Source organism: Rhinopithecus bieti, unplaced genomic scaffold (assembly GCF_001698545.2).
Source record: "Rhinopithecus bieti isolate Rb0 unplaced genomic scaffold, ASM169854v2 scaffold_14454, whole genome shotgun sequence".
Classification (NCBI taxonomy): domain Eukaryota; kingdom Metazoa; phylum Chordata; class Mammalia; order Primates; family Cercopithecidae; genus Rhinopithecus; species Rhinopithecus bieti.
The window spans coordinates 72,318-89,052 of NW_016808228.1; the positions used below are offsets into that span (position 1 = coordinate 72,318).

At 53.7% G+C, this 16,735-nt stretch overlaps 3 protein-coding genes across 12 annotated transcripts in view; all 3 read right to left on the reverse strand.

Annotated features, from left to right (window-relative positions):
* The window catches only part of SRRT (serrate, RNA effector molecule), a 13,897-nt gene extending 10,220 nt beyond the window's left edge, over positions 1-3,677 (reverse strand). For 5 of the 6 annotated variants that reach the window (XM_017886097.1, XM_017886100.1, XM_017886096.1 and 2 more), the window contains exons 1-2: positions 3,319-3,675; positions 2,935-3,074 (exon numbers count right to left, since the gene is read on the reverse strand). In XM_017886097.1, the coding sequence (XP_017741586.1) occupies positions 2,935-3,056 (122 nt within the window). In that variant the 5' untranslated portion in view covers positions 3,057-3,074; positions 3,319-3,675. Of the gene's footprint in view, positions 1-2,934; positions 3,075-3,318 lie in introns of all 6 variants that reach the window. The other variant, XM_017886099.1, reaches the window with a different exon arrangement.
* Positions 3,678-5,727: 2,050 nt separating this feature from the next.
* On the reverse strand, positions 5,728-12,401 carry TRIP6 (thyroid hormone receptor interactor 6). Of its 2 annotated transcripts, XM_017886107.1 has the most exons (9): positions 11,884-12,401; positions 11,506-11,633; positions 11,260-11,385; positions 10,625-10,996; positions 9,112-9,205; positions 8,838-9,007; positions 7,862-8,040; positions 6,511-6,631; positions 5,795-6,077 (listed from the first exon to the last, which is right to left on the reverse strand). In XM_017886107.1, exons 1-9 carry the CDS (start codon positions 11,990-11,992, stop codon positions 5,946-5,948), a joined length of 1,431 nt encoding a protein of 476 aa, XP_017741596.1. In that variant the 5' UTR covers positions 11,993-12,401; the 3' UTR covers positions 5,795-5,945. The 2 variants fall into 2 exon arrangements, with proteins under 2 accessions (XP_017741597.1, XP_017741596.1); XM_017886108.1 differs by lacking the exon at positions 6,511-6,631 and having other exon boundaries at positions 5,728-6,077.
* A 76-nt stretch (positions 12,402-12,477) lies between these two features.
* SLC12A9 (solute carrier family 12 member 9) overlaps positions 12,478-16,735 on the reverse strand; it is a 15,810-nt gene continuing 11,552 nt past the window's right edge. For all 4 annotated transcript variants that reach the window (XM_017886106.1, XM_017886103.1, XM_017886105.1 and 1 more), the window contains one exon: positions 12,478-13,769. In XM_017886106.1, coding sequence (XP_017741595.1) covers positions 12,883-13,769 — 887 coding nt within the window. In that variant the 3' untranslated portion in view covers positions 12,478-12,882. The remainder of the gene's footprint in view (positions 13,770-16,735) is intronic.

Consider the following 16,735-nt stretch of genomic DNA (forward strand, 5'->3'; position numbering starts at 1 on the left):
AAAAAAAAAAAAAAAAAAAAAAAAAAAAAAAAACAGAAAATCAGGCCTCACACTAATAAAGAGTTGAAAAAGCCTTTTCAGATTAACTGTAGACATTCATTTTGGATACTACCCAAAATTCAATAAGAAATTGGTTCTTTTTTTTTCTTTTCTTTATGCTACCTTGTCCAAGACGGAAGTAGTTTCTCACAGGCTAGTTAGAACCTTCAATCTGAAATAGTATCAGTGAATATTTCTTTCTCTGCTACATTAAAATGCACTCTTCTATCTTGCCCTTTGAATGGACTTTGGTATGTCTAACACAATATCAAAATGTATGCATCAGCATCACTACCTATCCCACCAAAAAAGTCTTTACTTAATGGGAAGCTATCAAGCTCACATTAGCAGATAGAAGTTTTCCAAAATTTTAATTTCCTTTTTTTTTTTAGACATGCTATCTCTCTGTTGCCCAAGCTGGAGTGCAGTGGTGCAATCAAGGCTCACTCCCACCTAGGCCTCCCAGGCTCAAGCCATCCTCCCGCCTCAGCCTCCTGAGTAGCTGGGACTACAGGCATGTGCCACCACTCCCAGCTAATTTTTGTATTTTTTTGTACCGACAGGTTTCACCACATTGCCCAGGTTGTTCTCAAATTCCTGGGCTCAAGCAATCCACCCACCTTCTCCTCCCAAAGTATTGGGATTACAGGCATGAGCCACTGCGTCGGCCCAAAATTTTAATTTTCACTGGAAAGTTCTACTTCATCACTGGCAACAAATACTGACAGCTTACACTAAAGTAACAGGTTCTCAGTTCATTTTCAAGATGTCTGCCAAATACCCAAGCATGAACAATCACTGTTTGTCATTCATTCAAGTAAAAATAACATCCCATGGAAAAAAGCTGTTAGTTCAGCTCACTCAATCACATGCATACTCTTGCTCAAGACAACTAATGCAGGCCTGTAATCCTAGCACTTTGAGAGGCCGAAGCAGGTGGATCACTTGAGGTCAGGAGTCCCAGCTACTCGGGAGGCTGAGGCAGGAGAATCGCTTGAACCCAGGAGGTGGAGGCTGCAGTGAGCTGAGATTGCACCACTGCACTCCAACCTGGGCAACACAGAGACATTTTATGTCAAAAACAAAGACATACAGTCAAGAGTCCAATTTAATCAAATTAAATGTTTTACTCTTTCATCAAGAACCATTGATGGAACTGGCCTTTTTTTTGAGACGTAGTCTTGCTCTGTCGCCAGGCGGGAGTGCAGTGGTGCGATCTCGGCTCACTGCAACCTCTGCCTCCCAGGTTCAAGTGATTCTCCTGTCTCAGCCTCCCAAGTAGCTGGGACTACATGTGCGTACCACCGCGCCTGGCTAACTTTTTCTATTTTTAGTAGAGATGGGGTTTCACAATGTTGGCCAGGATGGTCTCGATCTCTTGACCTCATGATCTGCCCGTCTTGGCCTCCCAAAGTACTGGGATTACAGGTGTAAGCCACCGCGCCCAGCCAGCTTTTTTTTTTTTTAAACTCTTTGCTGTCACTGCCTTGATGTTTGCTAAAGCATCAGCAGTTTTACCCACCACTGCTATGGCACCATCAGTGGAAATGACAATAATATGTAAACATTACCACAAAAAATAATTTTAGCCTCGGAGACTCCCTATGGTCTGCGGATATCCTGAGAAACAGGACTCTAACCAAACTAGAATACGCTAAAAGCACACATTATGTCCACAACTCCAAGCTGTTCGTGTCACTCATGTCTGGGGAATTCCCACTTATCTTTCTAAGTCTAGCTAAGTGTCACTTTCCAGTGGGTCCCTGACACACCACCTCCAGCACCGCTCCCCTCCTTTAGAGATCTGTTCCCTTAATGCTTACCCTCTTTATAACTTCCGCTATGTATACTCATTTACAGAATACATCCATGGCCATTCTGAACCCCCAGGCCAAGCCCACGCTGTAACATCCTAAGGTCAATAACCACATCTTATAATCAATTAATCCAATCAGCACCACCCAATGAACTCTGAGATTTTAGGCAAAACAGTGACAAGAAACCTAATCATATACTGTCAGGGAAATAGTCTGACAACCTCTCCAGTCAGATCAACTCTACATTACTATTTTTCTGAAGCACTCTTCCTAAAACATAATTTACAAGCTGGGCAAGAGAGCAAGACTCTGTCTCTACAAAAAATAATTTTAGACCAAGTACTGTGGCTCACGCCTATAATCCCAGCACTTTGGGAGGCTTAGCCGGGTGAATCACCTGAGGTCAGGAGTTCCAAACCAGCCTGGCCAACAAGGTGAAATCCCGTCTCTACTAAAAATACAAAAATTAGCCAGGCATGGTGGCGGGTGCCTGCAATCCCAGCTACTCGGGAGGCTGAGGCAGGAGAATTACTTGAACCCCAGAGGCGGAGGCTGCAGTGAACCAAGATTGCACCACTGCACTCCAGGCTAGGCAACAGAGCGAGACTCTGTCTCGAAATAATAACAATAATAATTTTTAAAAGTTAGCCGGGCGTGATGGCCTCTCCCTGTACTCTCAACTTCTCAGGAGGCTGAGGCAGGAGGATCGGTTGAGCCCAGGAGGTGGAAGCTGCTATGACTGCACCAATGCACTCCAGCCAGGGCAGAACAACACCCCATCTCCATAACAAAACAAAAAGAAAGCAAAAAAGCACGTTTTTCGTGCATGTATAAACAGTGCTTCTTCATTCTCAAACTCTTAGCTCTATTGCTCTGATCTGCAGAGAATTTCAAAAACCAAGCCACACAACAAATAGGCTGTTACTTGGCCAAAAACAAATAGGCTGAACAACAGCAAACGATCCAATGAGCCATTTCATAGGGTTTGCCCTCATAAAATTACAAGGGGGAAAAAGAAAAGCGACGCGGGTAGAGTGAAACGGCGTTAAATGCGGACAAGAAGTTAAAAACGGTTCACCTGTCATTCCAATCGTCCCCTCGACGTCTTTCATCTCTCTCGCGGGAACGGTCGTAGTCGCTGCGCTCTCTTCTGAACTTGTCTCTGCGCCTTCGATCGTACTCGTCATCACTGTCACCCATGGCGCGGTCTGAGGGGGCCTGGAGACCGGGGAGGGGCGGTCAGGGTGGTGCAAAAGGACAAGCGGAGGAAGAGATCGTCCCTCGCGGGCACCTCGCCTGCTTCCCTCCGGCCAAGGCCAGCCCTCCGCGGCCCCCACCATCCTGGGCCTGAGGACGCGGCTCCAACGCTTCCACTCGCCCCGAGGGTCTCCCCGCACGCCCCCGGGGCCCCCGGTTCCTCTCCCGCCCCAGCGGGACCCCCCAGGCTCCTCCCCTCCCCCACCTGGGAGCGGCCGCGGCCGTTGGACTCGCGCTCGGACGGGCTGGATTTCAGGGCGACCTGGGCCGCGGGCGCCCGACGAGGACGACGAGGAGGGCGAGACGAAGACGGAGCTCTTGGTTACAGGGCCGAAGAGAGGGGAACAAAAGTGGGACAACCAAGGATGGGCGGTAGCGAGCGCGGCCCGCGCTGCGCCAGCGTCACCCACGCCTCCGAGGCACAAAGCTCCCCCCTCGCGGCCCGAACTGGAACTAACAAACCGAGAGCGATGGGCGGGGAAAGCAGGGCGTGACGGGAAGGGGCTGGGTTCTCGCAAGTCTCGCGCGGCTTTTCGAGACGAGAACGGCTCGAATTTTAGGAACTACGGGAACTCGGCTGGGCCAAGCGCGGCCTCGAGGGGCGAAGGAGCCCTCTGGGCGCGAAGGGAGAGCTTCCGAGGGCCAAAGTCGAGGAGCGCGCGACCCCGGATGTGTGGGGGGGTCTGAGCCAGTTCTCATCCAGCCATGTTCCCCCTACGGGCCTCCTGACGTCACCGGGGGTGGTTTCGTCCTCTCCTCGGGCAGGATGTGGACTTGGGAAGCGCGTTTAGGGCATGGAAGATGGAAGCAACCATTTTAAAGCATCGTCTCCCACCATTTTCTGCTCCAAATATCCAGCCAAAATTGGGTGCCACAGTGCGCACTAAATGCAAAGTCCACCATTCCTGATCTTCCTCGACAAAGACGCCCCATCTTTAAGTAAAATTGGTAGATCTCAGTTTTAACCCCACTCAGTACTTGGGTGATATAGGCTGTAAGTTAAGGCCGGAAACAGAGTATGGACCGCCCACATTCAGTGGACTGCCACCCCCTGGAGTAACACCAAGGCCCCTCTCAGAATTGAGTGTGAGACCTAATAGGAAGGCCAGCTGAGGTGACTCACGCCTGCAGTCCCAGCTCTTTGGGAGGCCGAGGTGGGAGGATCACTTGAGCCCAGGAGTTGAAGACCTGCGTGGGCAACATAGAAAGACCCCTTTACAGAATATTTAGGGCCAGGCACAGTGGCTCACACCTGTGATCCCAGCACTTGGGAAGGTTGAGGAGGGAGGACTTGAGCCCAAGAGTTCAGGACTAGCCTGGGCAACATAGCAAGATCCCATCTACGCACAAAAAAATAATAACTGGGCTTGGTGGGATGCCCCTGTGGTCCTAGCTACTGGGGAGGCTAAGCCAGGAGGACTGTTTGAGCCCAGGAGTTCAGGGCTTACTTGAATTGCACCACTGCACTCTAGCCTGGGGAACAGAGTGAGACCCTGTCTCAAAATAGATACATATAGGAAATCTTGCCTCCTCCCTGAGGCATGCTTGCTCCCAGCACTGAGAGGTGGGTAGTGACAGATTACGAGTTGTCAAAAAAAACTGGACCTGAGCCAAAAAGATCCAGGTTCCACCATTTAAGAACCATGCAATCGGCCGGGCGCGGTGGCTCAAGCCTGTAATCCCAGCACTTTGGGAGGCCAAGGCGGGCGGATCACAAGGTCAGGAGATCGAGACCATCCTGGCTAACACGGTGAAACCCCGTCTCTACTAAAAAATACAAAAAACTAGCCGGGCGAGGTGGCGGGCGCCTGTAGTCCCAGCTACTCGGGAGGCTGAGGCAGGAGAATGGCGTGAACCCAGGAGGCGGAGCTTGCAGTGAGCTGAGATCTGGCCAGTGCACTCCAGCTTGGGTGACAGAGTGAGACTCTGTCTCAAAAAAACAAAACAAAACAAAACAAACAAAAAAAAAAAGAACCATGCAATCTGGGGGAGTCACTCTCAGCTCTGGCATCCTCACATGTAAAAATGCAGACAGTGGCCGGGCGCGGTGGCTCACGCCTGTAATCCCAACACTTTGGGAGGCCGAAGCGGGCAGATCACTTGAGGTCAGGAGTTTGAGACCAGCCTGACCAACATGGTGAAACTCCATCTCTACCAAAGAGCCAGGCGTGGTGGCTCACACCTGTAATCCCAGCACTTTGGGAGGCCGAGGTGGGTGGATCACAAGGTCAGGAGATCAAGACCATCCTAGAGTGAAATCCTGTCTCTACTAAAAATACAAAAAATTAGCTGGGCATGGTGGTGGGTGCCTATAGTCCCAGCTACTCGGGAGGCTGAGGCAGGAGAACAGCATGAACCCAGGAGGCGGAGCTTCCAGTGAGCTGAGATTGCACCACTGTACTCCACCCTGGGTGACAGAGTGAGACTCCATCTCAAAAAAATAAATAATTAGCCAGGCGTGGTGGCAGGCGCCTGCAAACCCTGCTACTCGAGAAGCTGAGGCAAGAGAATCACTTGAACCCGGGAGGCGGAGGTTGCAGTGGGCCGAGATGGCATCACTGCACTCCAGCCTGGGTGACAGAGCCAGACTCCGTCTCAAAAAAAAGAAAAGAAATGCAGGTAGTAACAACTGGGCTTGTAATGGGCTACTGGAGAATCAGATGAGACAGCAGACTTGGAAGTGTTTTGTAAACTCGAGGGATTATTATTTCTTGATTGGAGAAAGAGGAGACAGCATTTGGTGACGAAGTCATACATGTGGATGTCAGGGAGGGTGATCGATCGAAGGATAGGAACTGGAACTGAGAACCCAGCAGGTACTTCTAGGAAGACTCAGCAGTCAGTGGTGACGGTGGCTGAGAGCTCCTGGATGCGCCAAGCGCTGCAGGCCTTGCACAAGATGTGCCCATCCAGCGGGTAGCAGCCCTGACACTCACCCTCAGAGGAGAGCAGCAGCCCACACTCCTGTTGAAAAAGAAGCAACAATTGGCCGGGTGCGGTGGCTCACGCCTGTAATCCCAGCACTTTGAGAAGCCAAGGCAGGCAGATCACAAGGTCAGGAGTTCGAGACGAGCCTGGCCAATATGGTGAAACCCTGTCTCTACTAATACAAAAATAAGCCAGGTGTGGTGGCCAGCACCTGTCATCCCAGCTACTCAGGAGGCTGAGGCAGGAGAATCACCTGAACCCGGGAGGTGGAGGTTGCAGTGAGCCAAGATCGTGTCACTGCACTCCAGCCTGGGCCACAGATCGAGACTGTATCTCAAAAAAAAAAAAAAAGAAAGAAAGAAAGAAGCAACAGATTTCCATCAGCCCCAGACCTCTGTGTTCCCCGTCTCATGCTCTACCCAGCACCCCAGACACTGCCAGCCCCTTGCATGTGCTGGGGGCCCCTGACCTCGCACTTGTAACAGCCAATGTGAAAACTGCGATCCAGAGCAACAATTCTCACAGTCTCCTCCTGACCTGGCTCAGGCATTATGGCCCCACCGCACACTGAGCATCTTGGGGCAAACTTCCTGCAGGGGAAGAGAACCAAGAAGGCCATCAAGCCTTGGGGTTGCAGGGCACCAACAATGGAACCCAGAGAAGGTGGGGCACAGGAGGGATTCAGAGAGGCCAGAGATATGACCTTAGGTCTTGCGGAAGGGATGATGTCGAAGAGAATGAGAGAGGCTAGGTGCAGTGGCTCTAGCCTGTAATCCCCCCCCTTTGGGAGGCCAAGGCAGGAGGATCACTTGATGCCAGGCGTTCAAGACCAGCCTAGGCAACACAGCAAGACCTTGTCTTTATTAAAAAACTGAAGAAGGCCGGGCGCGGTGGCTCAAGCCTGTAATCCCAGCACTTTGGGAGGCCGAGACGGGCGGATCACGAGGTCAGGAGATCGAGACCCTCCTGGCTAACACGGTGAAACCCCGTCTCTACTAAAATACAAAAAACTAGCCGGGCGCGGTGGCGGGCGCCTGTAGTCCCAGCTACTCGGGAGGCTGAGGCGGGAGAATGGCGGGAACCCGGGAGGCGGAGCTTGCAGTGAGCCGAGATTGCGCCACTGCACTCCAGCCTGGGTGACACAGCGAGACTCCGTCTCAAAAAAGAAAAAAAAAAAAAAAAAAACAGAAGAAGACGGTGCAGTGGCTCACGCCTGCAATCCCTGCACTTTGGGTGGCCAAGGCAGGTGGATCGCTTGAGCTCAGGAGTTTGATACCAGCTTGGCCAACATGATGAAACCCTGTCTCTACTAAAAATACAAAAAAAAAAAAAGAAAAAAAAGCTAGCAAGGCGTGGTGGCACACGCCTGTAATCCCAACTACTCGGGAGGCTGAGGCAGGTGAATCACTTGAACCCAGGAGGCAGAGGTTGCAGTGAGCTGAGATCCTGCCACTGCATTCCAGCCTGTGTGACAAAGCGAGACTCCATCTCAAAAAAAAAAAAAAAAAAGCTGACAAAAAACAAAGAAGAAAACTAGCCAGGCATGGTGGCATGTGCACCTGTAGTCCCAGATACTCAGGAGGCTGGGCGGGGAGGATCACTTGAGCCCAGGAGTTGGAGGCTGCAGTGAGCTATGATCATTTGCCATTGCACTCCAGCCTGGGCAAGAGAGTGAAACTCTTGTCTCTAAAAAATAATAATAACAAAGAATGAAGGAGGGCCAGGGGTGGGAAACAGGAAGAGACAGTCCTGGGGCATGAAGAGATGAAAGAGACAGGAAAGGTCAGACATTGTGAGACGAGGTAGAGCCTGGGCCTGACCTGTGAAAGTCCTCAATGCAGTGGATCTGACTTGTAGCATCCACCGTGAAGGGGATGCCGTCGAGGCCACGGTGACACACCACGCAGGTGAAGCAGCCAGGGTGGTAGGCCTTCCCCATAGCCCGCAGGATCCGGTCCAGGATGGGCTGGGAGCACGTGGCACATTTCTCCAGGGTGGCCTGTTGGGAAGGAAGGCAGGAAGATCTGGGAGCAGGCGGGAGCCATGGCAGCACAACAGGCACCCCAGCAACCCAGCCATCTAATTTCTGCAGCCCCCTGCATGTAATTCGGTGAAAGGCAGACTTGACCAGATCTGAGTTCAGGTCCCAGCACTACACACAGTATTTAACCACTATGAGAAAAACAAGCATCAGGCTGGGTGCAGTGGCTCACGCCTGTAATGCTAGCACTTTAGGAGGACAGAGTGGGTGGACTGCTTGAGGCCAGGAGTTTAAGAACAGCCTGGCCAACGTGGTAAAACCCTGTCTCTACTAAAAATACAAAAATTAGCTGGGTGTGGTGCTGGGCACCTGTAATCCCAACTACTCGGGAGGCTGATGCATGAGAATCACTTGAACCAGGGGAGGCTGAGGTTGCAGTGAGCAGAGATTGTGCCACTGCGCCCCAGCCTGGGCAACAGAGCGAGACTCTGTCTCACATTAAAAAAACAAAGAAAGAAAAAGAGAAACAGGAATCAGTAGTAATACCTGCCTCACAGGGGTGTCGTGGGAATCTAACACATTCTCTTTAACTGTAAGATGCTCCACACTTGTAAGAGCTGCGTCCTTCCCTCCAGCCACCAGTGTTAAGCTACTTGCTTGATACTTGCAGAATTCCTCCCTGTTTGTACATCACTTTCAGTCACCTGGCTTTTAGCACCGTTCCTCCTTTGGGCTTGGATGCTCTAGTTCCCACCTTGGATGGAAGCCCCCTGCATCCAGTAGCTGACTCCCTCCCCACAGCCCCAGCCACTCACCACGTAGCAGCCCTCGCAATACGCCCTCCTCTCCACGGCATAGAAGTGCTGGCCCCGAAGCTGGGCCCGGCATGTAGAACACACAAAGCAGCCCACATGAAAGACGCGATCGAGGGCCACAACCCCAGCCCCATCCCCGACCACATCTTCTCCGCAGCCACCACACTGGCCTGAGGATAAGAAGAGCATCAGTCTTCACAGACCCAGGAAGCCACTGTCGCCTGTCTCCCAGCCTCCCTTCCCACGCCCCACCCGCTCCACAGCCTCAGCTCACCGAAATACTCCCCGCTGGGCGGGTGGTTCATGTCGTGCACCAGCTTCTTTGTCAGCCTGTCCAGCTCATCCTCCGGAGGCTGGCTCAGGGGCACCTGGAAGGTGAGAATCAGGGGCTGGGTCCTACTGTAGTTCCTGATGCTGTAATACCAGGGTCCTCAACCCCTAGGCCATGGCCTGTTAGGAACTGGGCTGCACAGCAGGTGAGCAATGGGCAAGCAAAGCTTCATCTGTATTTACAGCCACTCTCCATCACTTGCATTACCACCTCAGCTCCGCCTCCTCTCAGATCAGCAGGGCATTAGATTCTCATAAGTGTGAACGCTATTGTGAACTGTGCGTTCGAGGGATGCAGCTTGCGAGCTCCTTATAAGAATCTAATGCCTGATGATCTGTCAGTGTCTCCCATCGCCCCCAGATGGGACCGCCTAGTTGCAGGAAAACAAGTTCAGGGCTCCCACTGATCCTGCATGATGATGAGTTGTATAATTGTTTCATTATATATTACAATGTAATATATTACATTGTAATATATTACATTGTTATATGTTACATTGTAATATATAACAAAACAATTATATATATTGTATATTCTATTATTATTATAACAGAAATAAAGTGCACAATGAATGTAATGTGCTTGAATCATCCCGAAACTATCCCCCTCCCATCCATCGCCCTCCCCAGTCCATGGAAAAATTGTCTTCCCCAAAACTGGTCCCTGGTACCAAAAAGACTGGGGACTGCTGTAATGTCCCTGAAGGTGGCCAGGCAATTCCAGCTAGAAAGCTCATCTGAGAACATCTCAGCCCAGGGGCCTGTGAGCAGTTCTTTTTGTTTTTTTGAAACGGAGTTTTGCTCTTGTTGCCCAGGCTGGAGTGCAATGGCGCGATCTCAGCTCACTGCAACCTCCACCTCCCAGGTTCAAGCGATTCTCCTGCCTCAACCTCCCGAGTAGCTGGAATTACAGGCACGCCCCACCATGCCTGGCTAATTTTGTATTTTTAGTAGAGACGAGGTTTCTCCATGTTTGTCAGGCTGGTCTCAAACTCGCGACCTCAGGTGATCCACCCACCTCAGCCTCCCAAAGTGCTGGGCTTACAGGTGTGAGCCACTGTGCCTGGCCCCAGTGAGCAGTTCTATCCTGCTCCCCCATACCACGGCCCCGCCCTTACCTGTTCCACATCCCAGACCTCTGACTCTGCTCCAAAACCAGCCCCTTAGCCAGGTGTGGTGGCTCACCCCGTCACTACTAAAAATACAAAAATTAGCCGATCGTGGCGGCGCATGCCTGTAATCCCAGCTACGCGGGAGACTGAGGCAGGAGGATCACTTGAACCCGGGAGGCAGAGGTTGCAGTGAGCCAAGATGGCACCACCGCACCCCAGCCTGGGCAAACAAGAGCAAAACTCTGTCTCAAAAAAAAACCAGCCCCCTAAAACACTACCAGCCATCCCACCCAATCAGTGTCCCATTGCCTGTAGGACCCGAAATCCCAGTTCCCCAGGCCTTACCTGGAGCCCATGCTCGCCTCCTCTTCCTCCTCCTGCAGGGCCAGAGACCCCAGCAGCTTCCTCTTTGGCCCCTGGCCCTGGCTCTCTCTGGGTCCTATAGCCAGGCCCCCAGACTTCACCTCGGCCTGGGAGAGGAAAATGGGGACCCGGGAGGGGCCCAGAGGCCTGAGAGGCTCCCCGCCTGGGTGGACCGCAGCCCCTCACTGGCTGTGCCACCTTCACTTGTACGGGGAAGGCCGGACCAGCTGGGGTGCTGGCAGTAGCATAGGAGGCTGGAGTGGGGCCCCCATAGGGAGACGCTGGGAGCGGCGAGGCTGGGTTCGGCTTCAGGGAGCCTGTGCGGTAGGCAGGAGGTGGTGGGGGCTCGTATGCCTAAGGAGAAACGCAGGCCAGAAGCTGTAATCAAGGCCCCCACTTCCAGGACCCACATTTGTGGAAATGACCCTGGGTGTGGGGAAGCACAGGCTTTTGCATTTGGCAAGGTCCCGTCCTTAAGTGGCTGACATGTTGGTACTTGCAGCCATGCTTCCTCCATGCTGAGGTGCACATCACACACATGAGCGGGGGGCGTCGGGCTGGGTCTGAGAGTCCAGAGAAGGGGGCAGGGTGCCAATGGGGAGGAGGGGCAGAGTCACCTGTCGCTCTGGTCGCCGTGGCACATGACCCCGACCCCCATTCAGCTCGGCCAGCGTGCTGCTCAGCAAGTCTATCTCGGCATCCAGGCTTCCGGGGTGAAGGCCCCCCCTGTCTGCAGGGAGCCCCTGAGGATGGAGCCAGAGCAGGGAAGAATGCAAATCACCATAGGCCTTCTCCTGTCCTGGGTCCCCCAGACTCAGTTCTAGGGGAGGCTGCACATCCCACCCCGAAATCCCAGTTCTCACCTGCGTGCGCTGGAGTACTCCGTGGGACCCCACCCAGGCCGGCCCCCGATCCTCCGGTCCCCCTGGGGCCTGGTAACACTGCTCAGATGGGAGGGGGCAAAAATTGACCCTGGGGTGGGGCTGGAGTGCTGGGTTAAGGGAAGAGAGATCAAAGGTGGGGTGGCGGAGGACAGGAGGGGTGTGCGTTTGGGGAGCTGCCCTCTTTGCCCCTCCTTACCTCCTCCCCCAAAATCTAGGGTCCCAAGAGAGCACAGGCAGCTGTTCCCCCCGGTTTGGGGAAGGGGCAAGAGGAAGCAGGCAGGGCGAGAGGCTGGAGCCGGAGGACAGAGGTGGGCGCCACAGCCGGGTGGCTCTTCTGTCTCACGAGGGCTGCCTTACCTGCTCCATGGGCCGGTGGAGGCCCCGGGGTGCCTCGTGGGATCGCCCTCCCCTGAGGGGCTCTGGCGGGCTCCGGCTGCTTCGGGGGCAGCCAGGTGGGCCCCGACATGGCCTGGAACTGGGGGACTCCAGACAGCGGTCTTGAAGCCCCGGGCCTCTGGCCTTCAACCCCTCTTCCGTCCCGCACCTCGTTTGGGACTCCAGAAAAGAAAACTTTTTCTGTCTTTTTTTTTCCTCTTCCTCCCTAATTTTGGGGACGACCACGCCCCCGATGACGTCACCACATTCCTGGGGAGGGTCACGTGGCCCCTAGGCCCTAAACTGCCATTTCTCCCCGAGTCGGCCCCCTCCTGCCGAGAGGGGAGGGCTCTCCCGGGGAGCCCGAGTCACTGGGGGCTGCAGGCAGCTAGGGATGGGAGGTGCAGGCCCAGGCCAGCCTCCAAGTCCACAGATGCGTCCAGGCCCCGCGCCCCAGCCCTGCACGTGGCAGCCTCACTGCGGGAGGCTGAAGGCTCCAATCTCCACCCCTTTGCAGAGCTCTCCCTTCCCACCCGCTCCCTCTCAGCTACCCACCAGCACTGCTCAGCCAGCCTGTAGTGTTTTGGTCTTTTATTCATGGTCAGCAGAGTTAGAAAAATAAAACAGAACGAAAACATCACCACCCCAGTGGGCCGGTGAGTCTGGCCAAAATGGGGAAACTGAGGTAGCCCAGAGTCACGGAGGCCTGGCCCCTAGCATCAAGGCACCAGTGAAGGGAGGCTTCGGACTCCCTCCCCTGCACGGTGGGGACAGGCGCCCAGAGTTAGTGTGCTGGAGTGCCTCTGCCAAAGGAGGTGGCATGATCCCCTTCAAACCTCCCCTGGGCTCCACATCCCAAGGGCAAGGCCACGGGACACAGTGCTTTTCTCCTCCTCCTCCTCCTCCTCCTCCTCCTCCTCCTCAGGATCGGGATGGGCCACCTGCCTGGGCCCTCTCTACCCAGCCCTGGGGGCAGGGGCATCAGAGATCAGTGCAGGTGACTGGGGTGACCCCGTGAACCAGCAGTGTGGGGCCCAGGTCTCGGGTTAGAGTCTCCAGTAGCGCCAGGTATCGGGGGTAGCGGGCGGGATCGGCGGGCGGCCGAGGCAAGTACAGGAAGGTGAGGGCTGTGGTGGGGCCCTCGGTATCCCCATCCTCCGGCCCACCCGGCCCTCCTCCTGTGCCGCGCCCCTGCTGGGCCCGAACCAGGGCGTTGGCGCTGCGTGCCAGGGCCTCTGCCTCCACATCTCCCCGCCCACTGTTCACAAAGTCCCCTTCCTCCTCCGCCTCGGGTTCCCCAGCCCCGGCCCCCTCGCCCCACACCACCTCCTGCACCTCAGCCCGGATCCTCAGTTGGCTCAGCAGCGCCCGCAGCCGCCCCTCGGCTGCCCCAGGCGCCTCCCTAGGCCCCAGGCACAGGAAGATCCGGAGCCGGGCGCTGTGCCAAGCGGGCACCATGCCCAAGATGGTTGCCATCTGCAGTAGGAAGAGGCCGCAGACGTCCACGTAGCCGGGCCCTCCCCGGGGCCGCAGCAGGTTGAGGGGCCACACGTCCACGTGGTGCAGCTGAGAAGTGCCCCCAGACCCCCGGCTCAGCCGCTCACGGGGCAAGGCCCCACTGGCCCGGGCCAGCACCACATTCTTGTTCATCTTGAGGGCATCGGCCACCGTGGCCACATAGTCCTGGGGACTGAGAGCCCGGGGGCTCCCAGGAGCCCGGGGAGGAGGGAACAGGGTACTCAGAGCTGGGGAACTGCCCTCCCTGGTACTGTCTGCAGGCTCAGAGAAAGCCGGGTCCGTCAGGAAATGGTCCTGCGGTGGGGCGTCATCGTAGAAACCCAGGACCAACGTGTTGGGCTTCATGCCACCTGGGGGCAGAGCGGGGAAGGCAGGAACAGACAGGAGTCAGGCTCACAGGCTAAGTTTACACCACGCTCCCACACGCTGACAGCAATGTGTGTCAGCCATAGGTATGACACTCCCACTGTGTACGGGCTCTCACGGCAACATTCTGCACATTTGCATAATGACTTTTCATTTTTCCTAAACACTTTCACATGCATTTATTTTATTATCTCGGTGACTAATCTCCTCCACTTAAACAGGCAAAGTTCGCATTAGGATTCTTGCCACTAATGAGCACTCCAATTCTGCGGAGAGAGTAGGACACTGTCCACTCCCGGCTTCTAGTGGGGCATCTGTTTCACGGTAGGAGATGTGAATTTGACTCAGTTGTGCAAACCAGACACCCTGATCAGCCAAGCTGATGACCTGAATCCCCAGGGTAATAGCGTCCCAGACTCTGCTATGGAAAGATGAGAAAATGGACCAGGCAGGGCGCAGTGGCTCACACCTGTAATCCCAGCATCTTGGGAAGCTGAGGCACATAGATCACCTGAGGTCACGAGTTTGAGACCAGCCTGGCCAATACGGTGAAATGCTCTCTCTACTAAAAATACAAAAATTAGCCAGGCATTGTGGTAGGTGCCTACAATCTCAGCTACTCAGGAGGCTGAAACATGAGAATTGCGTGAAACCGGAAGGTGGAGGTTGCAGTCAGCTGAGATCACACCACTGTACAGAGTGAGACTCCAGCAAGACTCCATCTCAAAAAAAAAAAAAAAAAAAAAAAGAACCAGGGCTACCCAGTATGTTTACTGCAGTAAACCCTAACCCTAGTAGAGTTTACTGCAAAACCCTAATCCTGGTGGTTCATTGCATGGTATCCGCTTACCAGGGGCTGTGTCCTGTAGAAAGCACTTTGTATTTTAACTTATTTGAACCTTGAAGTAATGCTATGAGGTAGGTACTATTTAGCCTCCTCTTTTTACTGATAAGGAACCCAAAGCACCAAGCGATGAAGTCACTTGCCCACAGGCTCACGGCTGGTAGGTACCAGGCCAGGTAGGTCAACACAATCTGCCTCCACCCAGCATGAGAGGCCACATTCTGAGCCACCAAGCTGGGCATGTGCCAACCACAATGCTCCAAGTCCCTGCTGACAAGCTCTTGGTTCTTAATTTTTGAACAACCCGTGTGGAACCGGATAATTGCACCCTTGAACCAGGCTGAGTTTACAGGGAGACGCGGAGACCTCTTCCAAGACCCCTTCTCATGAAGCAAACATTGCTCAACCCGTAAGTCAAATTTTCTATGATAGGAGAATCCACCATTTAAAGAAAATACTTTTCCTTTTATTGGAATAGGTTGGTGCAAAAGTAATTGCGGGTTTTTTTCCCCATTAAAATGGCACCCCAGCACTTTGGGAGACGGAGGTGGACAGATCACCTGAGGTCAAAAGTTCGAGATCAGCCCGGGCAATGTGGTGAAACCCCATCTCTACTAAAAATATACAAAAATTAGCCAGACATGCTGGCGTGTATCTGCAGTCTCAGCTACTTGGGAGGCTGAGATGGGAGAATCACTTGAACCCGGAAGGCAGAGGTTGCAGTGAGCCGACATCGTGCCACTGCACTCCAGCCTGGGCAACAGAGTGAGACCCTGTCCAAAAAAAAAAAAAGCAAAACCGCAATTGCTTTTGTACCGACCTGGTATCTTCCACAGGAAAACTTTCATGAGCATTGTGGTCTCTGCACAAAAAGTGAAGACCAGGCTCTCAGACGCTCTGTGGGTCAGTGATGCTTGGTGACACCCCAACACATCTCAGCAGGTGTGAACTCCAGCTGATCTTGCAAAATAAACTAGTCATGCCGCCTCCTGAGTATTTCCCAGGGTTCTGATTTACACTGAACTGGGCAAATGTCCAACACTGTTGAACTTTCAGCCAGACTCTGAATAGAGAAGGAAGCACGCACTTTGGTGACAGGTGCTGGTCCGGGATTAAGGGAGAAGGCAGTGACGGAGCATAGATAACCCCAGTGGCCTCAGCGCTAAAAGCTGAGAATTCACTGCTCCATCCACAAGCGTCCGCCCCACACAACCTCCGGCATCCTTTGTGGCTTCGGGTCGGGGCGGGGCGGGGGAGACATGTTACATCTCCTACATCCCAACACCTTTCAAAGCCTGGCTGAATTACCATCTCTCCGCAGCAACCTTTGCTGGCCATATCAGTGCATAGTGGCTGGCATGCCTTCCTCTGAACGCTGGTGGTTAAAAACCATCTGATTTGATAAGGCAGCTGGAGATTCAAATAATGCTCCATCGTCCCCAAAAATACACTCTTCAGCCGGGCGCGGTGGCTCACGCCTGTAATCCCAGCACTTTGGGAGGCCGAGGCGGGCGGATCACGAGGTCAGGAGATCGAGACCATCCTAGCTAACATGGTGAAACCCCGTCTCTACTAAAATACAAAAAACTAGCCGGGCGAGGTAGCGGGCGTCTGTAGTCCCAGCTACTCCGGAGGCTGAGGCAGGAGAATGGCGGAAACCCGGGAGGCGGAGCTTGCAGTGAGCTGAGATCAGGCCACTGCACTCCAGCCTGGGCGACAGAGCCAGACTCCGTCTCAAAAAAAAAAAAAAAAAAAAAAAAAAAAAAAACACTCTTCAGTGCCCATGCCCCAATTTTGGGGTCAGAAAAAAAAAGAAAGAAAGGCCAGGTGCCTGTAATCCCAGCACTTTGGGAGGTCAAAGCAGGTGGGTCACCTGAGGTCAGGAGCTCAAAACCAGCCTGGGCAACATGGTGAAACCCCCATCTCTACTAAAAATACAAAAATTAGCCAGGCGTGGTAGTACACGCCTGTAATCCCAGCTACTCGGAAGGCTGAGACAGAAGAATCACTTGAACCTGGAAGGCGGAGGCTGCAGTGAGCCAAGATCGTGCCACTGCACTCCAGCCTGGGCAAGACAGAGGGAGACTCCGTCTAAAAAAAAAAAAA

Excerpts from the sequence above, each read along its gene's own strand:
- TRIP6 (XM_017886107.1), bottom strand. The coding sequence starts at position 11,992 with ATGTCGGGGCCCACCTGGCTGCCCCCGAAGCAGCCGGAGCCCGCCAGA. Across the intron at positions 10,997-11,259 it reads CACGGCGACCAGAGCGACAG|GCATACGAGCCCCCACCACC; the intron begins GTGACTCTGCCC and ends GTTTCTCCTTAG. Across the intron at positions 6,078-6,510 it reads TTGGCTGTTACAAGTGCGAG|GAGTGTGGGCTGCTGCTCTC; the intron begins GTCAGGGGCCCC and ends CTTTTTCAACAG.